The following is a 25,366-nucleotide window of genomic DNA, read 5'->3' on the forward strand; positions in this document are numbered from 1 at the left end:
CCTTCTTTATTTTGGTGTGCTGGGACTACTGCCTCTTGTGGTGCCAACAGAGAAATGCAGGTCAACATTGACCGGAGTGACGGAGGAAGGGAGGGAGGGAGGGAGGGAGGGAGGGAGGGAGGGAGGGAGGGAGGGAGGGAGGGAGGGAGGGAGGGAGGGAGGGAGGGAGGGAGGGAGGGAGGGAGGAAGGGAGGGAGGGGGGGAGGGAGGGAAGGGAAGGGAGAAGCCATGCACAAAAATACACCGACGTCCAGTTCGAGTTGGCACTGGGGCTCTTTACTTTTGCCAGTGCATGCCAATGTAAAAAGCTGCCCATAGAGATTGGATGAGCGCCACCATTCCCTGGGTTTAATCAGTGATCCAGCTTTTCCCCGGACAATATTCCAGTGTTAGCCTTCCTTTAGTGCTACCAGGGGAGAAGAGGAAGCAGAGGGAGAATTCCTGCCCCCTTCTCCAAAGTTCCTCTGCTCCTCTGCCCACACCCGTCGCTGGTGAAAACTCTGAGCCATCTCAGGAATGGACACCTGACAGCAGCACTGGGGCTCGTCCTACCCCACCGTTGGTCCAAACAACAGCTGCAGCCTTGTGCCAGCATGCCTTGGCACGGGGTCCTAGCTGCACCCTCCACCCCGCCACGCATTCCAATTGGCTGCTTACCAAGCGCAGGCTCCGCCCTCTGCGCATGGACCCAACCGCGGTAGGACAGGACACTTCACGAGGCCCTGCCTTCTCTTCTCAGCGCTGATCTCGGCAAAGCAAAAAACCTCACCCAGGGGCCTCTGTTATATCCCATAACATCCATCATGTACATTCTTTATGTTTGTGACTAACGCTGACGAAATCTCTTTCTGCACCTCGCATTCCTCAGCAACGTGATAACGATGGGCTTCCGAGGCCCGGCGTGGCAGGGAAAGAGTTAACGCGCGCCTGCCTCCGCCTCTCACGCGCCGACGGGCAGACACGACGCGCCAGGGCCGTCCGCCCATTGTGCACGGCGGACTTAAGAGGGGTGCCATGGCCGGAATACCTCCAGGATTCTGCTGGCCGGCAGACATCTTGTTGGCCCTCTCCTGCCTTATATGGGGGGCCGTCGCGCTACTGGAGAAAACAGATGCACCTGTCAATAGAGGGAAGGAAACTGGAGGAGGGGGGGGTGGAGGGAGGAGGGGGGGGGGGTGGGGGTGGCAGCCTTAAAGGAAACCCCTTGTTTATTTACCTGCCAGAGCCAATCGGCTGCATCAACACTAGCCACTGTTAAAGCGGCGACACAGAGAGAGACATTCACCCCGACCTCTGTGACTGATCTGGTCCCTGAACGCTGGCGAAAGCAACGCAAAGCTTCCGAAGGACTTGGTAAATATGCAAAAGGTTTACACGCGTCTTAAGAGCACATCACTACCTCTCGCCCACCCCCGTGTCCCGGACGCTAAGGCAAGTGCGAACACCCTTACCGACGTTCACACGCAATGAGGCGTGACCGGGACAACAGCGGCCCGGCTGGAATGACGACGGCGGCGTCCGACCATGTTTTCCGAGACGCGCGGCTGTGCAGCTACAGTAGCGCTCGCTGACCCGAACGGTCCGGGGTGGTCAGCACACCTCCTAATGACATGCCCAGAACGCCATGATGATTAACCGTGTACTTCAGCTAGGAGAGCCACCGTATGTGAGGGGGACGCGGCATCAGGGGTGACACGGCAGGACACTGCGCAACTCCCCTCGGCGCTACGCTCCTGACCAGCAAGCACGCCGTCTGCAGCTAAATGAGACAATGTCCACAACATGGTGTCTCCCGTCCTTAGAAAATACTCAGTCATTTAAGGCATATAAAAGGCATCATGTGGACGCCACTGAGACAGAATTCATTATTTTTTCATTCCATAGGTAGCAGCCATTTATCTTGTCTCCGCTCACTTTGCGCAACCGTCCGAGACGACAGCGATTTCAAGGACCGCCCCGTGGTCAGAGTACACAATGTCAGTATCCCATCCTGGTTCGTGAAGTGAAATGATCTGATCTTCATATTGGTACTCAGACGGTCCAGTCCACCAAATCCAAGGAGATGCCTTGTTGTGATGTGAGTAGGTGACAGACTCATTTGGTATGAGGAGCTTCTCATTAGGGCCGTAACGATTATAAATTTTGTTAGACGATTAATTGTCTCAGAAATAATAGCGATTAATAACATAATTGTCAAAAAAATAAAAATAATAATCTTTGTACATTGAGTAGAGGACCTAATGCACCTGCGTGACTTTTCTTGTTTTAGGGGGGTGCGCTTGCAAAGCATGCCCTGGTGTTTCTAGGTAACAGAAAGGTTCTTGAGCTATGCCGTTTTATATGTTAAAAACATACAGGGGAACTACAGTAGGCCTATTCTTGCTACTGATGTGTTTTTTTAACACTTCAACAAAGGTCAATCATTTGAGTGAGTGAGGACTGTGAGAGAGAGAGAGAGTGAGAGAAAGAGAGAGAGAGGAGTGAGTGAGTGAGTGAGTGAGTGAGAGAGAGAGAGAGAGAGAGAGAGAGAGAGAGAGAGAGAGCTATAACCTGAGCAGAGAGGAGGGTTGAAATTGAAATTGTGTTTAAACATTAGCAAAAATAATATTTAAAAAAAGCATAATCACGGTTTAAAAAAAAAAAAGTGTATGTGTTATGTCACATAATTGCGGTTTGGCGATTATGTAATAATTGTTACGGGTCTACTTCTCGTTAGCTCCTGTGTTTGAGAGGAGAGGGGCAGCAGTAGAAGCCGTGCTCTTCAGCAGAGACACAGAAGAGACGAACCACAAGGTGGACGACCTTCGAGGGGTCAGGGAAGAATTTTTACAGCTCACTTATCTGGCCCCCGGGTGATTACTGTTTTTTTTGCTTCCCTCTGGAATATGTAGAGAGTGGGTCGTATGCCCACCTCCCTTGTTCTCTGTAAAGCGCATTGTGTTGCCTCTGGGTATGAAATGCGCTATACAAATAAAGCTTTGATTGATTGATTGATTGACGACGGGCAGCTGTTGACCATGACTAGCCTACTGTAGAGCGGCTGTGCTAGGCTACCGCAAGACAACCCTGCTCCATCATTGACCCGTCATCACAGAATCATACTGTATGACTTACGGTATTGATGCGTGCAAATGCATGCGAGTAAATCATTTTGAGCCTTATACTGTATCATGTGCCTTATATTTCTAAAACAAACGTAGCATGTTACATGTCTCTGTGCGGCCTAAAATGGACGGCCTCCTCAGACAAGCTGGACTCACGGCATACACATGATCAATGCTACAGTACGTAAAACCACTACAAAAATCAACTTCACACCTGATTTTTTTCTCATACTGTAACAGCTGTCAGAGGGGAAAAATATTGTATTGTGCAAATGGACGGGCCAAAAGCACAGACCACTGTGCAAACTATATTGATGGAATAACACATATGTCACTTCACTTCCTCTTTGTGCAACATAGATTAAAAAAAGGTGTGAACACCAACATCCTCTAACACAGCTATGTAAGAGGTGGGAAGGTTAATTCCGACGCTGCAGTCTACTAGGTCCCTATTGCAGACAAGCAAACGAGTTGACGAACTTAGCGAGGACATTTGAAAAAACAGAGACACCGGACGAGGGTGGCGGCGAACCTGACCTGCGTTGCCCGCGCTGGGGGGTCTCTGCAGCCCCGCGCCGGAGCCCACGTTCCTGTGTAGGGAGGCCTGGGGGGGGGACAGCATGCCGCTGTCGCTGAGGGAGACGGTGGCGGCGGCCAGGGCCTGGGTGCCCAGCGGGGCCCCCTGCTGGTACGCCATGGCGTTGGACACCGGCACCGCCACGTGCATGGAGAAGTTCTGATGAGGCAACGCCGTGGGCTGCGGGGGAGGGGGGAGGGGGGCACACACAGGGGGAGAATCAAAGGCCTGATGTGGGGGGGGGGGGGGTTATGACCTGAACCTAGGCTGGAAGATCGGTCACGTTGGCACGGTTAACAGAACATGGTCGTTGGCGGCGAGCTACACAGCAGCTCCGTGCCATGGCAAAATCCAATCCAATGTACCACTGATTATAACATCTGTCTATTAACAACGGGTTTCCCTGCGACATTATGAATGGCCGTGAGTAACTGAACAAAGCAATAAGTAAGAAGTCATCTAGGACATCTTGTCATACAAGGGGGGCTGTTCCATCCTCTTGTGAGCTGTATCTGGAAAAAGCCACAGTGCACAAATACCATGTTCAAACCAAAACATGACATATAAAATCATTTAGCAATCAAAACATTCTCATTGAAAACAAAACACATATTATCCCGTAAACATGCACATTATAATAACTTTAGAATATCAGGCAATCAGTCAGCACTGCAACGGTCAGCCCTGCAGGTGAACAGCAACCCTGTTTCACACAGGATGTGTGCATCAATGCACCGTTGCGTACGTTTTGAATGACATAATGTATACAAATAGCGGATTGGGTGGCGTAAACGGCTGTATCCTGTCTTGGCAGACGTGGCGGTCAGTGGACGACCGTGCAGTGCTGACTACACAGAGCCTGAGAGAGAGAGTGCCAGGTGAGAGGTAGGACCCTCCATTCACGGCAGTGTCCAGGGAGCCAGTTAGTCATGTCATTAGTGGGTTAATGTGCATACAGTGGTAGCTCTCCATGTCAGAATCAGCAACAACACCAACAACGAACCGTTTAATACGCACTAGGCTTTTGCAGAATTCTGTGGTTGTCACCCACGATAAGATCACAATTGTCTTGAGGTAGATCTTGAAACTGCGTGGTTATTCTAACTCTCTCCAGTTTAGTAGGTGTACAGGGAAGGGAGAGATACAGAATGAGAGTTCACCGAGTTCTGGTGGGATTGCCCAGGAGAGAGATGAAGAGAGACCGTACAGATAGGAGGGGGGAGGGGAGCAGAAGCACCATGTACAGTGTAAAAAAAAAAAAACACAATATATATAGACTCCCCCATCAAATGGTTTGGGCAATGTGAAGAAAAAAAATCTATTTGCTTGGGGGTGAAAATTGGGTTTTGGAGTAAACAAAAATCAATCACCAAAGCTGCAGAGCAGAGGAAGGAGCAGGAAATATCTTTCCTTTCCCTTCGAATCCCCTACAGTAACCCCCCCCCCGCTAAACTGAACTTCCCTTCCAGGGGCTTCCTTCATTTTGTTAGTTTTGTTTTCCTTTAGCCTAATTCAGTTGAATAGTGGTGCGATCTCTCCAATATAGCCCTTAAAGGGTTAAACCTATCATCACAATGTGATCTTATCAGAGTGCCAAAATATAGGTTGCAGTACGCATAAACAAAAGACAAAAAAGACACTTATAATCAACGAAAACAGAGGTTATGCTTGAGTAGTACATGTGTACTTATAGTAGTTAACAGAAATTGTAGGGTGGGACAACCAAAAATTAAAAGAGGGTGAAAGTCCTTTGTGCCACAAAGCCAAGCAGAAACATTATCATTTACTTACGATTTTATGATTTCTCATCATATTATCAAACTCCTCATTAATTTTTTTATACTTTTCTTCTGTGTGAGGGGTGAGGACATATGAGGCATCGGGGTCCGGGCTATCACAGCCTCTGTGTTCTTTCTTGTTAAGCGCCTGTAGTGGACATCAACATAAAGACAGGAATCAACCCTAAAGAGCAGAGAGGAGAGGAAGTACTTACAGCACAGCGCTTGTACATTAAATCACTCTCTTCGTTTAGTTTCCCAAAACGGTCGTCCATGAGGGGGCTGTGACCAAAACAGTCATCTGGATCAGGACTGGCACAGTCATTATGGCCTTTGTTTCTTAATTTCTGAAATAAAATTGGACATTTCACACATACAGTAAACTGTACATTTCACACATACAGTAAAAAAGTAACCATACTGTGGCACCTGTAAGAAATGCACAAATTATAGTGAAATATCTCAAAAGACTAAGGAACACACGTACAATACAGTACAGGTATGTACTCAAAATTGATGATGAAATTTCAAATAAATGCTATCATTAGAGCTGATATATTTATCCTGCTACAGGGGATGAACTGTGAACTTGAACACTGCACAGTATACTTGTGAAAGACGGGGTAATTGAATTGTCACTCCTTATCCTTTTACCCTTCAGAAATGTTCAGCACAGGATAAACTAAATATTGTTCTCTCTCCCCCCCCCCCCCCCCCCCCCCGCGCTGCATGTGTGTGTTCTGATGAATATTTCATTATCTTTCACTTATCATAAGCCACCCAGCTGGAAGACACACCAGCATAAGAGGATCCCACAGAGCAGCAGTTTAAAAAATGTCTTAGACTTCCATTCAGCATGGTTGCCACTCACAGGATCTTATCAAAGTTAAGTAATGTAGGAAATAAAATGGATTATCATATGTGGTCAAAAACGCTTATTAGAGCATGAAATGGTGTGATTATTGTAAGAGCAGACTGCACACAGTGTGGTGTGTGGCAAAATAGAACAGATTTTTGTCGTTACATTTTCCCCCAAAAAACAAATTAATATTAACCAAATAAAAACATGGTCATGTGAATGGAGTTGTTTGGCGAACCCTTGTCCGTCTTCCGCACCGAGGCTATTCTCTGCTCGTCATTAACGTGTGAATGACAGTGTTAACAAGCCTGGCTGACAGCGTGTGACAGTATGTGATATGAAGCCAGTGCACATCAAATATGATTTATATGTGTGCTCTGCAGGTGCCTCTATCAGGCTGTAGCAGGTCCACAGCGGCGCCCTTCCCTGCCTGCGGGCCGCTTCTGGGGCCCGCGTCTACAGGAAGGTCACTGACTCCTGTGGATGCAGGGGTCACGGACTGAGGGAGAGGAGAGGGGCCTACACGCACTAATGAGCCCTTAGTCTCCATCCCCCTGTAGGTGGAGGCAAAAGCCGGTGTGTGTGTGTGTGTGCGTGTGCGCACGCGTGTGCATGTGTTTCTGTGCATGCATGCATGTGCGTGCGTGTGTGTGTGTGCGTGCTTGTGTGTGTTCAGCAGCTGGTGTCTGCTGGTGACAGCCTAGTGACAGGCCCGGTGTCAGACACGTCACCTAGAACTCAAATTAGCAGATCTCGGTGAGACGACCGCATTACCCGTCTGCTCAGGTTGAATGTTTTCCGACTAAAATGGTACAGTAGCTCTCTCCTTGCGGTCCACAATGGCTCAATCTAAATCTAGCATAGAAAAGACATGGAGGAAAAACACTTGTGCCTACGTGCTGGAGGTCGAGTGCTGAAAGCTGTGTAAATATAAGATAGAGGACAGAAGAACGCTGAGAGGCAGCCAGTGTTGGAGAGAGGCTGAGGGATAATGAATGGTGTACCCACCACATGATTGCGTTCAGACTGACCCCTGCTTGGGGTGGTGTGGAGAAGAGGCATTCTTGTCATTCTACGAAAACGCCTTCCTGGTTCATTTCCTGTTTACCGAAGTTGCCTTTAGTTATGGCTCCTAAAAGGCCTGTGTTTACCGAGGGAACTATGTACTTTCTCCACCAGACTGCCACACATCTGATTGGAAGCTGCAAATTAAGAGTTCCAACCTGCTCGTTAGGGGAATAGCTTGGTCGTGCTGGCCGGGTCTAGTGGTGTGTGGAGGGCAGGGCCTCAGCCTGGCTAGTCCGCTCCCAGCCACACACACACACACACACACACACACACACACACACACACACACCCTCGAGCCCTGGTCACCCAGGGAGGGGCTGGCTGGAAGCCTCCAGAGCCAGGGACACGCCACCGCCTTCTAAACAAACTATGGGACTGATTGCACGCGGCGCTGAACAACACATTGCTCAACAGCCGCTCCTCGTATTTTCGTGTTTTTGATGACGTTTAGCTTCTTAAGACTGAATCCATTTTTCTTTTTGCGTTATCGTATGTTTTTTTGGGATTGTCGCTTCGGTTGAAACGGCAACAGCGTGGTGACGCGGCACCAGCGAGCGCGGACGCACGACGTGCCATGCGGTCCGTCGCCATGGCTACGAGGAGACGCCGCCGCCAGGTGGGGGTCCCTGTCCGAGGTGCCGGTGTGTCGAGCGCATTCCGGAGGGCAGGTCTGGGGCGACGCAGCACGGCCGTAATTCCTCCTTAAATGACTTGGCATGTTTCGTGCGTCCCACAGACGCTGCTCGCAGCTCGCAGTAAATGGATCACTAAATCAGCACATGGCCGAACAGGTGTCCCCCCCCCCCCCCAAACACCTGTCAGGCCCTGGCTCCCCGGGCCGGCCAATCAGGAGCGGCCACACACCGACATGGCCTTAGAAGGGGACAGAGGGAGGCCTGAAGGCCGGCAGACATGACCCCAGCCAGGGCTACGCGCCACAGGGGCTCTGACCCAGAAAACACCCAACAACCAGCACTTCAGCGTATTGATAACTCAACAAAAACATGTTCCTTTCCCCCCCGAATGAAGAAATGTACTGAGAGGAGAACCGTTTTTCAAAGCAGATATCAAAAGTAAATTATTGCTGGTTGGCTCTAGAAGACGGCCGGGCTGTGAATACAGTAGCATTTTAAATAGCGTTTAAAACGGAGGGCTGTGAATACAGTAGAATTTTAAATAGCGTTTAAAACGGAGGGCTGTGAATACAGTAGCATTTTCAATAGCCTTCACAGGGGGAGGGTCTGTGTGTAACAGCGGCTGTGTAGAGCAGTGACGAGGGTAATCTATTCACGAGGCCCTGAGAGCCTCACAAAGGCACTTGGGAAGCAGGCCAGCAGCTATTTTCTCACAGACATCCAGACCTGCAGTGATAGAACTTTGGCTCAACAGGCAAAAATTAGAGTTTGAATGTCTGACGTCAAACCAGCAGGGCACCAAAGCGTGTGTGTGTGTGTGCGTGCGTGTGTGTGTGTGTGTGTGTGTGTGTGTGTGCTACAAAAAATAATAGATTATTTGGTGATGGAACCTTTGGAAATGTTGTGTCATTGTGAGTCATCTCCAGATGAGACCCTACTGTATAAAGGATGTTGTAATCTAGTGTGACTATGTGCTAAGCGAATCTAGTGTGATGTTCACTCTTCAAGAACTTGATGGTATTATTTATTATCAATAGCTATCAATGCTATCTCAATTTCAATATCACTTTCATCAATTTCATTGTACGCAGAAACTGGCGTTTGGTGTACCTGAGGTAAACCTGAAGTTTGACGAGTTTGCGTTTCAATTTTCATAGTAAAATAACAGCAGTCACAGCTCTTGCGTAAGCCACCTGCGTACATTACCTGCTCCTCCTGAATCACTTTCAATTAAATGGGGCCCAAGCAATTTCCTGCACAGTGTGCTTCTGAACAGCGGTTCTCTCTGACACCCTCCCCTCTCTTCCGTTGAGAGCTTTCTAAGTTTTAACTTATTCATGTGCCGTACTGTACTGTACTGTACTGCGTGTGCAGAAATGGGAAAGAGACTGCGGTTACCGTTGCTACGGTACAATATAAAAGCCACACTCCGGAGATGCAGCAAGACGTGGGTCTCAGAGTCCTCTTGTGTGTTTACAGTAGTCTGAACGCCAAACTGTATTTGGACAAAGCCAATAAATGGTGGGTATATCAGTAAAATGGTAGCCATACAGCGCACGCATAGTGTGGGGTATTATACCCATAGTGTGGGGTTTTCAAGTTAAAGCCATCTTAACTTGGTTGTGGAAGCGCTCCAATCCCTCGTGACATCACCATTGCGTCTGTCCCGTTCTGTCTAATGTGCTTGTCGGAGCGCCCCTTTGATAGTGAGCGCACTAGAAATCAGCATGGAGAGGGGCGGCCGACTAGAAGGCTTTTATCTGCTGAGGAGTCCAGCTCTTATATAACATCTTAAGGGACAAGTCTTTACATTTCCTGTTTGCGTCTGGTTGGCCGTTCTCATGGGCACTCTAGTCACTGTTCACCACCCCCAAACCCAATCTCATTCATTTCCATTATTTAAGTCGGGGGTACGGGTAGGATGAGGAGCATGGCGCATCTGGTTTGATCTCTGCCCCCGTTCCACCCCGGCGACCGAGCCGATAGGAGGATGTGACGTTACGTGTGTCCTTCCGCTGGCTCCGACCCATTGTCCAGCTCCTCGGCGGACAGGAAGTGCAGCAGTGGTGGCGGCGGCGGGGCTGTCAGCTGGAGCGTCTGTCTACAAACAGTCTGTTGTGTTCGTTATGATCTGACAGCAGCTGGTAGCGGCACAATAGACAGCGTCACCCCCCCCCCCCCCTCCCCCACCCCGGGGACAGGACGACCGCCAGAGCAGGGGGGCTGAGTGACCGGGGGAGGTGACCACCGGTGCCCCCGTCTTCCCAATTATCCCTCGCTGAGCAACGGCCGGCGCGTCTCTGAAGGAGGCGGACGTGTGGGAGAGCGAGCCTCCCGGCTCAGCGTAGCAGCGCGCCGGATAATCACCTGCGCTTGACCGGCCAGATTTGTCACTTTGATAAATATAGCCCGTCCACATTATCGAGTAAGATGGCGTTGCAGGGTGGCGAGCAACACCATCTCTCCGAAGGGACAGCTGCTCTGCCGGGAGACGGGGTCGGACGGGGACTGTGATGTGACAAAGCTATTAGTCGCCACAGTCAAAGAGAACACTCTCAATCAGCGGACTGGATATTTTCAGACAATTTGGCCGAGTGGGAATTAAATTGAGGATAAAGGCATCTCAATGTCACCATTATCTACAGATTTAGGAGAACGGGAACATTCTGGTGCTCCGTTCGCCTCCTAATGGCTCTTCAGAAACCGTGCTGGTAGAATGTACTGTACAGTGAGCAGCACACAAAGAGAACCGCTGCATAACTGCTCGACCACGTAAAAATGTGTAGAACTTAACATTTTCTAAATTCATAGAAAGTTGCACGGAGTGAAACTATGAAATATCTCTCTCTTTCTGGCTCTCGGTCTCTTTCTTATCTTTCTCCCTTTCTCCCTCACTTCCTCTCTCTCTCTCTCCCTCCCTCTCTCTCCCCCCCTCCCTCTCTGGACCCAGTGAGTGGATCATTAGCTGTCAGGGCCCTTGAAACCAAACCCCCCGCCCTCAACTCCCATTCCTGCTCGCCTCTAAAATATTCATGAGGACAATTAGGAGTTCCGATAAGGCGAGTGAGGAGGTCTGGGGCTGCGTGCCAGAGAGGGGCAGGATGTGCCAGGAGAACGTCTGTTCTGCAACACTCTATACCCAGACCACAGACCTGGCCTCATCAATCTGAGGCATGCCAGCCCTCTGTTGCTGGCACAGGGGAAAGGTGGCGTTGTGCCAACTAACCTCCCGAACCCCCGCCTCCCAACTGGCTTTGCTCTGCCCTCGCCCCGGGTAGGAGGGAGGGGGCTCAATGTGCTCGGCCTGAGAGGAGAGGAGAGGGGGGGGGGGGGGGGGGTCGCAAGGGCAAGCTCGTTGTTGCGCAAACCGAGCTACCACAGAGAGAGCACTGTGCGTGGCCCCGACGGTTGTTTCGGGGGGGGCGCGGACCACAAGGTCATCAGTGAACATAGGGGTGTGGGCCCCAACATGACCGTGCTGGTTGTTTCTCGGGCCGGGCAGGTCACTCTGGGGCCTCGCATACGAGCGTACTCGTACTGTAGCTCATGCACAATGGGCACCGCTTTGGCTAGGCACTTAAAACGTGCGTGTTCTGTCATTTAAGTAGTTCAAACCAAATTAGGCCAGCTCATGTCTGGCCTATTTCCTGGATTCCTGCAGCCTTTGACATGTGTCTGGTGAAGTCCTGAGTCTGCTTGGTTTGTACTGTAGCATATCGTTTGAGTCAATGTTTATTATGGGGTATAACAACAATCCTGATTAGCCATGGAGACGTTTGTGAAATGCCAGTTAATCAGATTCATTCCTCAATAAAAAGCGCTTCTGTTGAGACATGTTAATAAAACAAACAGGGAGTCATATTTCATGTCAAACACAGTGTTTATGTAGTGATGTCATAGCTGAAAAGTAGAGACCAAAGGAATATTCCTCTTTAGAAAGCTCTTCTACTGTATGATTTAGCAATGTCTAGCAATACTAGACTAAAAGTCTAAGTGTTAGACTTTTAACACTCTTCAGTAATCATAGATGACTCATAGAAGTCCTCCACTAGCCTGGGACCTTGGCTGGAGATAAGCTCTCCTGAAATAACCCTCTGACAACCCACTGCATGTATATTGTTCCTGTCTGTTATTGCTTTTGTCTGTTGTTGTGTCAGATTTGTTGTGTGTGTATACCTCCTATGGAGCCGACTGTTACATTTCATTACGTTGTATTATGCATGTGACGAATAAACTCTGAATCTGAATCTGAATCCTGGTAAAGTGAGCGGGTGGACTTGGGATGTCCACTAGGGTGGACGTATGTTAGTTGATGTGAAGGATCATGACTGGCTCCAGTGCAACACAGGTAAACCTCATTGTTCACTGGCAAGCTTCACTGTCTTGCTTTACAAACTCGGTCATGTTCCGTCTTCCTACATTCAGCGTTGATGAATGTCTTCTCGACTCGAGGTGATATGAGAGACCCAGTGTCTACAGATTCCCTCCGACGCGACGGTCCAAACTGAGGTAAGTGTAACTTGTCGTTCAGTAAAACAAACAGGAAGTGGAAGGGCGTTGGTATTATGTGTACAAAGCTGAGAGCAGCGCCCGAGCACTTGAGATTAGAGTACGCCTCATTACTGCCAGAGCAGAGGAGACTCATGTTTACCACGGGCTGCTGTTGCTGTGGGTCTTTTGTGGCAGGCTCTTGTTTTGTTTCACCCTCTCCAAGAAGACCGAGTTCTGAATGAACAAATACGAATCTGGCGAGGGAAGGATGGAAACAAGCTCTGACGTCAAAGAAGCACAACATGTGCTGGAAACCAAAATCTCTTTGGCTGTAACCTGGTAACGAGTCACTCCAGAGTGCAGGGGCTTTGTCAGAGACCAGGGGGGATGGATGGAACAGACACACAAATAGGTCATGGAGGCTCAGTCTGGGTCTGGGCTTGACGAAATCTACTGTAGCTGTGTGGACGTTCGCTAGCACACACACACACACACACACACACACACACACACACACACTGTAAAGCAAGAGAGTCCATCAAAAGCAGCCTATTGCATTAGAGGCTCTGTTTCTGATAGGCCAAGTACCTCACCGTTCGCTTTTTTGCGCTAAACACGAACTCGTTTCCACGGCAACCGAGTCAGCAGGTGGAGGGAGAAAATGTCACTGTCTCGTCACAGGAGAACACACTCTCTTAAACGTGGACAAGAAAGTGATGTTCTCTGAAAGTATTACATCCAAATTACCGCCGTTGTGCGCTTTCATTGAAGGCAAAAACTCCGAAGAGGAGTGATGACCCTTTTTGTAGTGAAAGCCCAGAGGAAAAGGAGTCCTTGTCCTATAAAGAGGGGCACTTTGAAACACAGCAGGAGACCATCTACAAGACCATTAGTAGTGCTGCGCTCACAGCGGCATACCTCTGGAAATGGAGATTGAAGCTCAGCGAGGCAAAGACGGTGTCGGTGGCCTTCCACCAACTGTAAACAACAAGGAAGCCAAACGTGAGCTCCGAGTGCACATCCTGAAGTGCACTCCTGAACCAACCTGCCGAACCAACCTACCTCGGCGTGACATTGGACAGGTCGCTCACGTTCCGCCGACACCTTAAAGGAAAATGCTCGTTTTTGACAACCTGGACCTTATTTACGACATATTATAAGAAGTTTGACTCACCGAGATCACTTTTGTGTTGTTCGGAGGCCTGTAGAAGAAATTTAAAATCCAGCGCGAGCCAGTATATCCATGTAATGGCGTCGGACGGGGCAACGGGAATGCAGTTTCTCAAAATCAATTTTCGGCCGCTAAACGGTTGTTTTCATCAATCAGATTGGATGAATCGACAGTTGAGATTCCTCAATGCGAGCCATTCTTGTTTTGGTTTTCAAATACGGGGTCTTTAGCCTCTGTAATATGATCTTTACACGCCTCTCCCCCACTTGCTCCAGCACGCATGCGCACAGGCCAGCGCGCAGACTGGCTATTCTCCGGCTCACATTCTCTGCGCTCCTGTGACAACCTTCCCATCCTCGCAGGCATCCAGCCCACTGGCCTCCGCCGCACAGGAACCACAGCACGTCTCGCCTGCCGGGCCGTGGAGCCTAACCACCTGCTCCAGGACAGGCTCACTGCAACAGCGGAGCCCCCCCGGCGTCTCAAGTCGAGACACCCTTTTGTGTCTGCCGCACGGGATCTCCTGCAGCAACGCAGAGATCTTAGCACCCAGGCTCGGGGTGGTAAAAGGATAGCCCCTCGGCCCCGAGGGGAGGAGAGAAACATCGAACTACACAGAATTAATCAGAAACTCAAAATATCCATATATTTGATCCAGGGAGATAACATGTTTGCTTTTACTTTCTTTAATATTTCCTTTTGGTCTGTGCATATCATTACTGCATCATGTACTGATAATGTGTGTGTAAAATGAACCTGTTATAGTATGTGAATCAGTAGCCCATCCAGTTCACATAGAACATGGAGCAGGTTGAATGCCTTGGGTGAAAGTGAAATACAATGTTAAGCATACTTTTACCTTGTCCTTTTCACTAGTCGGGATATCAGGAAACAACCCAGCAGCTATCCTCAGCTGAGAGAGAGAGAGAGAGAGAGAGAGAGAGAGATAGAGAGATAGAGAGATAGAGAGATAGAGAGATAGAGAGATAGAGAGATAGGGATAGATAGAGATAGAGATAGAGATAGAGATAGAGAGATAGATAGATAGATAGATAGATAGATAGATAGATAGATAGATAGATAGATAGATAGATAGATAGACAGATAGACAGACAGACAGACAGACAGACAGACAGACAGACAGACAGACAGACAGACAGACAGACAGACAGACAGACAGACAGACAGACAGACAGACAGACAGATAGATAGATAGATAGATAGATAGATTCTGATAGAGATAGAGCTGTTATTCCTGCTTTCGACATATACATGTGTGATTCCTTGTTCATTTTCAGATACAGTAGCTCGTCCCACTACTCTTTCCTCCAAATATATCCAAGGCCTGCTCAAAATACTGAGTTTGTTTTGACTGCAGACTGACAGAACAGGTTAATCCCTGGGTTGACCTTTCTTAGAATATACAGCAATGCTCAAAAACCTCAACGTCACTATACTCACCAGCAGTCATAGAGAACAAGACTGGTGTTGGAGCCAGTTGTATATAGTTTGATACTAGTTTCACTGCAAGAGCGAATGAGTGGATGTTGTGGTAATACACACATTTGGGACTGGACTTTGCCCCTCAAGCAGCTCTCTGTCCAGGGGAAAATATGCACATATAGAACTGAAACACTGGCAGGGTCAATCTATATAGAATGAGCATAAACACAGACAGATATGGGCCCATCTATTCATTAATCTTAATCATTACAAACTAGTGACAAGCAGATTCACCTCGCAACAAATGTATTGTACAGGACTCTAGAGATACTGTAGCCGCAAAGATATATCACAATCAAGGAGGTGTCAATCCCACACGCCAGAGGCCCATCTGAGCAGTACGGTTATAAAATCAGACGCAGTGCTCCTCCAAACCATCTCAAAGGAAATTAATACTGGGGACTAGCGTCATAGGTCATGAAAATGAGCATATCACTTGAGTTCAGATTAAGAGCCCAGAATAAAAAAAATGTGCTGCTGGAATATGAAAATTCAGATTGAAAAGACTGCTTCTCATATAGTAGAAGAAACCAACTTCAATTCAATAATTCAATGTCAACAGCGCTGACATTTGATTTGGTGTGAGAGGTGTTATATTATCATGGATGCTCATGGTAAGATAGCCACACTCCGGTGAGGATGTGAGGAGGGCATAACAGGAGAATTTGGTAGATATGGGAGGATATTGACGATAAGTAATACCAATGATTAGTTAAATACGAGGTTAAAAATCATGAGGAGAACTGGTGGCAGCCCAGGGCGAGGAACAACGCATCGGTCAAAAAGAACATTGAATCTGGCTGGTCAGATTACTGCATGAGTGTGTGTGTGTGTGTGTGTGGGGAGAGTGTGTGTGTGGGGGGGGGGGTACATAGTGCACTAGGCCAATGGTTTTTCAAATCTCGCCACTTTTTTTTGCACACAGTGCCATAGTATACTAACGCAGTGAGAGCCCTGAAGTGCCCCTGCTGCTGCATAATGGGATTTATCTCTATCAGTATATAACGTTAACATTGTAAAACATGTTTTAATCAGTGGAAGTGGGCTTCTGGACCCTCACAGCGACCTTAAACATGTGAGCCAGCGCAGCTAACCATGCGTACCCTTCTGCCCTCTGAAAGGTCAAACGCAGCTTTGGTGCATCACAGAGGGATGCTGGCCCCTGGCCAGGCCAAAGTTTAGTCGCTAAGTTTAAGCACCCGCCAATGAAAATGTAATCTTTCCTTTCGCGTTGTCTTCTGTGCACATCAAACGTAAATTAGGCCCCCTGACCCCTTCCAGATTATTCTTTCAAACTCGGTTAATCATCCAGGGTGGGGGAAGTCAGTGAGGTCAGTAGCTCAGTTGGTAGAGCGGGTCGTTCAGTGATCGAAGGGTCAGTGGTTCGAATCCCAGCTCCGACTGTCCACATGTCGAAGTATCCTTGAGCAAGACACCTAACCCCAAATTGCTCCCAATGAGCAGGTTAGCACCTTGCATGGCAGCTACCGCCATTGGTGTGTGAATGTGTGTGTGAATGGGTGAATGAGAGGCCATTGTAAAGCGCTTTGAGTGCCGCTAAGGTGGAAAAGCGCTATATAAGTGCAGTCCATTTACCATTTACTGCAGCGTGAGGTAAGAGGCCTGAGCCATGAGAGACGCCAGCGAAGCTTCCTCCAACAGACGTCTCAAATATCACTGTACAATATCATATATTCACTCTCACAAAATGAAACCAGCTCAGCACTGTCTAATGACAGAACCAAAACAAGTGTCGATGCCACCACATGGGATTTGTACTTGTTACACTATTAGGACAGACATTATACTATACTCAATGTCTTCTTTCCAAACTTGTCCAGCAGCTCCAGGGGGACAGTGGAGAGGCTGCGTGTGGGGACTGAGAATGATGGCAGGTCCCCTTCATACCAGCCAGGGCCTCATGTGACCATCCCCAGTATCTCGGTATGTCACAATTAGAGATAGAGACACACTCAAGCCTCAATCTGTCTCTGACGCTCCACAGAACGCCTTCACAAGAACGCTTTGATGTCCATGAACAAGGTCTTTGATGTTCATGAACAAGGACTCACTAAGCCTCAGTCAACAAGGCTGCAGTCCTAACATCTTAGTTAGATTAGCACCATCTAGAAGGAGTAGCCTATACAACACATAAACCACTTGATGACACAGAAAATTAAAGTCAAAAAGACTAATGTATGTCATACACTGAAACATGAATTCAAATGTATGCTCAATCTTGGCAACTATTTGTCCAACTATTTAAAGTCAATATGAATTCTATATGATTATAGATCATGGACTTTTCAACTGGATTCAAAATGGAAGTTATTCCTTTATCAGGTCAAAGTTTGTCTATAGTGCAACAATTAAAGGCGAGTCTGACGTTGCTTCCACTCTAACCGATTTCCATGAGAGAGGGAGATTCGATTTTCCCGAACCAATCACTAGAGACCAATGTATCTGCCTGAACTCTGATTGGCTAATCGTAAGTCCCCCATGGCATTCATTCGACCAATCATTTTTTACTCTGAGAAACCGCTGTTTTATGTAGCAACACTAGCCAAGGAATCAGTCAGTGGAGTGAGCAGATTTAAACGTCTGGACCAAGGCTAGTTAAGAATAGTAACGGGGTAACAATTACCCTCTGATCTCTGACCAATTACCCTCTGATCTCTGACTGACGTTGTGCAGTTTTCTGATTTGCCTTTAACAATTATCATATAATTATATAAAAATGTACTTTTAAAATGGCCATCATTTCAATTCCACATCTACTGTATGTGAAGAAGCCATGCTTTAAGTGATCAAATTAATTCTTTTTTTACGGTTACCCTTTATAGTTTTTTTTTCATGGAGATTGGAGCATGGGTTCTGTATAGAGGCTCTCTCTCTTGTTATTTCTCCCTGTCTCTCGACCTCGATCCCTTGCTATCTCTTTCTCGCTATCCCTAACTCTCTCTCCCTATCCCTCTCTTTCTACCGATCCATCTCTCTCTCTTTCTCCCTCTCCCTATCTATCTCTCCCCTATCCTTAACTCTCTTATTTCTTTCGCCCCATCCCTATTTATCTCTTTCTTTCTTTCTCTATTCTATCCCTAACTCTTTCTTTCTCCCTTTCTCTCTCCCTATATCTCTCTTTCTTTCTCTCTCCCTATATCTCTTTCTTTCTCTCTCCCTATATCTCTCTTTCTTTCTCTCCCCCTATATCTCTTTCTTCCTCTCTCCTTATATCTCTCTTTCTCTCCCCCATCCCTATCTCTTTTTCTCCCTATTCCTATATCTCGTTCTCCCTATCCTGATCTCTCTCTTACTTTCTCTCTCCCTATCCCTCTCTCATTCTCCCTGTCCCTATTACTCTCCCAGTCTCTCTCCCTCTCTCCCCCTCTCTCCCCTCTCTTTCTCTCTCTCTCTTTCTCTCTCTCTACCACTCTGTGCATGCATGCTCCTACCATGCCTGTCCTGGGTAGAACTGCAGGGAGGAGGATAATTGATCAATCATGCTAATTGAACAGTCTGGACGGCTAGCCCACCATAGCAGATGTGCCAATTTGCATTCATTAAGACTGAAATGGGTCTTAATCACTGTGCAGGTTTTGATTGACGTCAACTCCCCCTGACTCCCAAACGAGAGACACTGCCTCTACATGCACACTTATTCACATTTCAAATGCAACAGCCTTTGTTTCATAACCCACTGTAGTCCAGACAATACGACACCATGTGTACATTAGAAGCAAGCCTTAGTCTGGCGTCCTTCCCCCCAGACCTCCAACCCTTACGCAAGTGATTATGAAGTGGTTATTCTGGGACAGAGTGACATTCACAGCACATGCTTATGTATAAATGCATTTGGTTTAGATCAGCATTGTGCCTGCCTGCTACAATTCTGGATGATGTATGTGTCTGAGTGGCTCTGAGAGAGAAAAGGGGGGATTCGCCAGGGGGGATGAGAGAAAGGGAACTCCATTAGGCCCAACATTATCAAATGGTCAAGATTTGCATATCTTATTCATGACAATACCTTTGCTGATAATGAGGTGGACGTGTTCATGGTAACTGTTTTGTTGTCATTTGTATGCCTCTCATTGAATGGACTGTTTATCATTCAACTCTATACATAGCAAGAGGCAAATCTTTTGTTTTTCCAAAAAACATCTAACAAAGAGTATCAGGTGGATAAATCTGAATGTGCCTTTCACCGTTATTCATTTGTTTACACCAAAAAAAGGTACTGTAGACGACACCAAAACCAAACAAAAGCAGCAGAGAAAGGTCAGTTCTTAACATCAATCTTATTCCAGCTACCGTGCGTCCACGAGCATGGCAGAATTTCATTTCCAAATTTGATTAGGGCCATTATTACCCACATGGACAAAAGTGTCATCTACTAACCAGTTTGAAACTATTACAACTGCATAATCTCATTCAATTATATTCGCATCCCCTATCTTATGAGATTACTTTTAATGTGTCCACTCCATATCAATTCCATTTAAATGCAAGCCTGATTAATCTTAACCATGGCTGCATACTGTAATTGTGTTGGAATGGTCAAAGAGAAAGAGGACACAGACGATGGGTCATTCCTGTGAAGTTGCCATCTGATTTCAAGGAATCTTGTGCGGACAGCGATGGGTCTGTGTTCAGGAGTGTGTCGTGCGGACAGCGATGGGTCTGTGTTCTGTGTTGAGTGTTGCAAGGTTGTAATCGAGCTTAAGGAAGATTTCATTACCTCCACGGGTGGAGAGCAGGGGAAGACTGGCCGTTATTAAATTATTCTAATGACCCACAGCAGCCTTTTAATTTGTGGTACGAGGAGAATTCAATAAGAATGACAACAACACTTACTACAGCGTAGGGCCTATATCACCAACAGGCGGATCCGGACCCAGAAGCCGTCCAATCCGGACCTCGTCTTTAACCCGATAAATCAATGAGAATTTCTCCCTTTTGACGAAGCGTAGGCAACTAGTTTGAGCCTGCACAGCCATTGTAGTATTTTACAGCATTTGTTTACTATCTCAAGACAATCGAATCTGCATGTAAAGTGCAGGGAAAGTGGGAGGGTGGGATGCCACAGGTAGACAGAAAAAAGGTGTTAAAGCAGTTCAATTCTTAAAATGTGTTGAGATTGTTAACACAAAAGGGAAACTCAAGCTCGATTTTTTTGTTTTATTTTTCTAAATTTAAGCACTTTAATTTCAGATGCACATTTTTCAAAAGCTACTTTGCTTTTAAATGTAGACCTAATTTTACTCAAGTTTATAGTAGCCTACAGTACTCTTTATTTGTAATCCCTCCTAAATGTGAAATCCCTCCTAAATGTGAAGTGTCAATAAACAGGTTGAAATATTGTTGAAATGTAGCCTACTTTATTTGATTTTAAAGATGTTGGGGACCATACACCTGAAGTGAACAATATTTTAACTTCACCTGCATATTGCACAGTAACGTACAGCAAATACAATAATTTGATAGGAATATGCAAAGAAACAAATGTGTTGAGGGCATAAAAAATGCATGCATCACCACCGGACCCTGGCTTGAGGCAATTTTGTCAAACTGGACCTCTTAGAACTGTACTTGATTACCCCTGGTGTAGGGCATTCTACTACGGCAGACATGAAGAGCTACGATGACCCACAGGGTTAAATCTCTGCTTCTATACGGACTGAAATATTGATCAGTTCTACTTCCACATTAAAGACAACATTATAGAGGTGATGTGACACTGCCATCTCTTTAAGGTAGATCTTTGTCCACATGGCCCAGAGGCCTTTTAAGTCAGCCTGGCTTAACCTCGGAGGAAGTGGTGTGGCAAACTGCCATTTCTGCTCAGTAAATAAAAGCTTCCCTTCAAAGACAGACCTCTGAAAGGCAAGACACAGATGGGATCCGGGACACTTCTAATCAGACGGAGAAGTGAAGGCGACCCACAAAAGGAGATTTCATGCAACAATTCACCTGTCGCCTGGAGTGTTGCTGGGGTTGAGACCACACACACACACACACACACACACACACACACACTCTCTCTCTCTCTCTCTCTCTCTCTCTCTGTCTCTAAAAACACACTAACACACATGCACTCTAAAAAACACTCATACGCACGCACGCACATGGACACACACACGCGCACACACACACACACACACACACACACACACACACACACACACACACACACACACACACACACACAACCACACAGTGATCTCAACCTACCACTTTGATTTGGAGTCTGGACTGTGAGCCAAGTTTGAGACAACATCCATAGCCCTCCACTGGGCTATCAAACTGTTCCCCAGGCATGCGTCCATCTGTGGGAAACATGGCCACTGGTCTCCCACACTGTAGAGGCCAGCCTTTATCTACAGATGGTACTACTGAGCAGGAATGTGACCTTTGATTTGGCTTCTCACATGGAATGAGAACGTATGTTGCCCATTGGAAGCTGGGAAGGGAATTGCTTGGTCTATCTAGCGAGGCAGATCAGCACTGGATTGTTTGTGTGCCAATTATCTGTTTAATGCAATTTATATGTTTAGATAATGTGTCCTATTAAGTGTCTCTATGTGAAGAGCATTTCACCTGGAGAGTGAGAGTGTGTGAGTGATTGGGAGAAAGAAGAGAGAAACAGTGATGAAAAAGAAAGAGGGAGAGAGAGAGAGAGAGAGAGAGAGAGAGAGAGAGAGAGAGAGAGACTCATCCATTTTGATTAGCTTGAGACCTCAGTGGCAGTATTGGGAATGCTGAGTCATCCTATGTCCCTATAGCACAGCACTCACCGATACAACTTGTGGACATGACAGAAATACAATGTGTTTTTTCTCTTGATAAGAAGTACAAACGGGTGGGATAAATATCCTGTATTACAGTATGGTGAAGATAATAAACAAAAAAACAAGGGCTGTCTATCCAGTATCCTGTTCCACTAAAAAGAAGAAGCATCCATTTATTTTGTCTCTAATTGAGAAGGCAAACTTTCCCTATAGAAGCACCTCACCGCAGCACTCAACCCTCATCACATAAACTACAGACACTGAGCTCTTCCTAATGTCTGACTCTGCTGCTCATCACATAAACCACAGACACTGAGCTCTTCCTAACGTCTGACTCTACTGCTCAACACATAAACCACAGACACTGAGCTCTTCCTAACGTCTGACTCTACTGCTCAACACATAAACCACAGACACTGAACTCTTCCTAACATCTGACTTTGCTGCTCATCACATAAACCACAGACAGTAAGCTCTTCAGACGCCGACAGGCCCGCCGGCCCCTCTCCCTGGGAGCAAACGGCGCACGCGGTACCCCAGGCAGCCAATGAGGGCACGCTGATCCCAGCACGGCGCCAACGGCGGCGTAAATCTTGAAAACACAAAGCGTACCGCATCCGGCAGAGATCCGACAGGCGGGGTAGAGGACATCTAACAAGGAGAAAATACCCCCTTGATGTGCCCGTCCACCTACAGCTACAGTAAGCCGTTGTTATTTTGTAGCAAAGTCTTGGTTAAGAAAAAGACTCTGGAATGCGGAGAGGAAGCAGAAACGAGCGTGGGGGGTCAGGTGGGGTTACATAAGCGCGGAGCGCGTCCATGTATTTTTAATGCAGGTGAGCCCCAGCTCCACCCAAAGGGCCTGCTAGGGGGCTGCAGGATGCCTGGGCCCCGGTTTGCAGCTCTGCCGAGCGGGTAATTCAGAAGCAGCCGTAGCATCAGCAGCAGCATGGATGAATAAAAGAACAGGACACAGCTGACTCCTTTTAATGCAATTTTGACTCACTCCTTTGAAAGACCTTTTTTCCCCTTCTTGTAAACACTGGATTCTCGGGATTCTGTCTTTCAAGCTCTCTGGCCCCCTAAGCGTCTTGTAGTCGGTCAGAAATAATAACAGAGGGTATGTCCGAGCGGCAGCGCCAGTAAAAGCAGGAGCATATTATGACGCTGCAGTGGAGAAACCTGGGAAAACTCTGCCGACCCCCACACCCCAACCATCCAATAAAAACACCTCAGACAAAACCTGAAACACAAGAGCCAGTCTGTGTCCACTTTAAATATTGGCTTTAAAAATATCTACGCCACTTTTACTGTTGTTATCCACGATTTCCAGACGTGGAACGAGTATGTTTGCTTTTGATTTGGTCAGTTGTGAAGACGTTGGCCCGGGACGACAGGTTGCGAACAGGCTGGGAAACCGCAAGGACGTCAGAGGGAGAGATACTTGGATTGTGAGGGATCCACAATCCACACCAGCTTTCTTTTGACTGATGCATTTGGCCGTCAAATTCGGTAGGCCGGCATAACGAGCGCTTTATTCTTCTGTGCGAGTGTTTGGGCACGCGTGGGCATGGTGGCTGCCAGGAACACAGAGAGCTTATGATGTCCTCTGTGGATTTCAGAACTTCTCACTACTCCCACCACCACTAGGGATCTCCGGCGTGTTCATTAAACTGTTCTTTAACAGAGCAGGATCCAACGTTGCCTTGCGACCATGGCACTGTACAGTAAGACTGTGATGGACGAACGCAGGTGGGATATCAGGAGGAAACAGCGGGATGTTGGCGTTCAGACAGACACAGAGGGGGTAGGCCTGGGCAGAGATAGGTCGGCCATGTCAGTTGCTGGACCGAACAGCAGCTCAACTTATCAGAGACCGCAGGCCCCACGTCTCATATCAGAGTACTGGCTAGAAGGAAACTGTTACCAGCTCCTCACGCTCGAACGCTCCAACACTGTCTTCCGTGAACAGCATACAGTACTAAGAGTATATGTTTACAGTAACTGCACAATTATCTAATGATCACCAAAGGGCTTCAATCTATTACAGTATGAGCAATATGATACCCGTGGACAGGTGACCATGAATGATACATATGTTGGGTTTTCTACCTAACCTTAAATAAATATGCCCTGTATTCTGAAGAGAGGCAGAGGCTCTCTCACAGGCGTTGAAGCCGGCTCACCTCCACGATGTCGGAGTTGGTTCTGCTCTCATGAGGCTCGTTGTACTCTGTGTATTTGAGCAGGACCTTGTCCATGTCGGTGCTGGCGTACTGGAACAGCTTGTTGGTGCTGTTGAAGATGATGAGGGCGATCTCACAGTCGCAGAGGACGCTCAGCTCATACGCCTTCTTCATCAGACCAAACTTCCTCTTCGTGAAGGTTACCTGGGGAACACACACACACAGAACATCGTCAATTACACTTAATACTTAATACTGTGTTTGCACGGGTCATCCGATGACCGTAGGGTCAGCGGTTAGAATCCCGGCTCCTCCTGTCCACATGTCGAAGTGTCCTTCAGCAAGACACTGACCTCCAACTCGCTCCCAATGAGCAGGCTAGCACCCTGCAGCTGCCGCCGCCATCAGTGTGTGAATGTGTGTGAATGGGTGAATGAGAGGCCATTGTAAAGCACTTTGGATAAAAGCGCTATATAAGTGCAGTCCATTTACTATTTACGACTTTACCATTTACATGTATAAAAGTGCTTAAGCCTATATAAGCACTCCAGAAAGCCTGGACTGTTCTGGTTGGGCTAGATACAGATCATGCAGTGTAGTTTTACCCCCACGGATAAAATTCACTTCACTACACCCGACTCTCATACGGTCATACATGTTGTTTTGCTTGTCCTTGAGCAATACTCCACTGACCACAGGACTCTGGGCTGGCTGGCTATAGCAGACCAGAGGTCAGACACTGTCGTCGCACTAGAGGCAGGTCAGTGAGCTGAGTCGGAGCACTGGTAGATGTTGAGGCATCCATACATAAGCCCCCCCTGCCTCCACGTGCGCCCCGTACAGACTGACTGACAGACAGACAGACAGACAGACAGACAGGCAGGCAGGCAGGCAGGCAGGCAGGCAGGCAGACAGACAGACAGACAGACAGACAGACAGACAGACAGGCAGGCAGACAGACAGGCAGGCACGCAGGCAGACAGGCAGCGGTCGCTGGATGGTGGCTCTGCCTGTAACTCGAGGCCGCTGCAGGACGGCAGGTCATACATCACCCAGGCGGCCGTAACCCGACCCTCCCTGCAGCTCTGTCTCTGTGGTCGCCTCTGCCTCATACACACGTCATCACGTTACACCGCTTTACTGCAGTTTCATACCGTCCTCCATCGCCCTGCGGGCTCAATCAAGGAGTGCGGATAGTCGTTTGGGTGC

General features: G+C 47.6%; 1 protein-coding gene across 1 annotated transcript in view; it reads right to left on the reverse strand.

Annotated features, from left to right (window-relative positions):
• mef2aa (myocyte enhancer factor 2aa) overlaps window positions 1-25,366 on the reverse strand; it is a gene marked incomplete at its 3' end in the record, with an annotated part of 63,513 nt that overhangs the window by 9,865 nt on the left and 28,282 nt on the right. Inside the window, exons 3-5 of the mRNA XM_084453233.1 lie at window positions 24,158-24,361; window positions 5,675-5,806; window positions 3,642-3,861 (exon numbers count right to left, since the gene is read on the reverse strand). Coding sequence (XP_084309359.1) covers window positions 3,642-3,861; window positions 5,675-5,806; window positions 24,158-24,361 — 556 coding nt within the window. The remainder of the gene's footprint in view (window positions 1-3,641; window positions 3,862-5,674; window positions 5,807-24,157; window positions 24,362-25,366) is intronic.

This window comes from Borostomias antarcticus (assembly GCF_949987555.1).
Source record: "Borostomias antarcticus genome assembly, chromosome: 18".
In the NCBI taxonomy this organism is placed as follows: Eukaryota; Metazoa; Chordata; class Actinopteri; order Stomiiformes; family Stomiidae; genus Borostomias; species Borostomias antarcticus.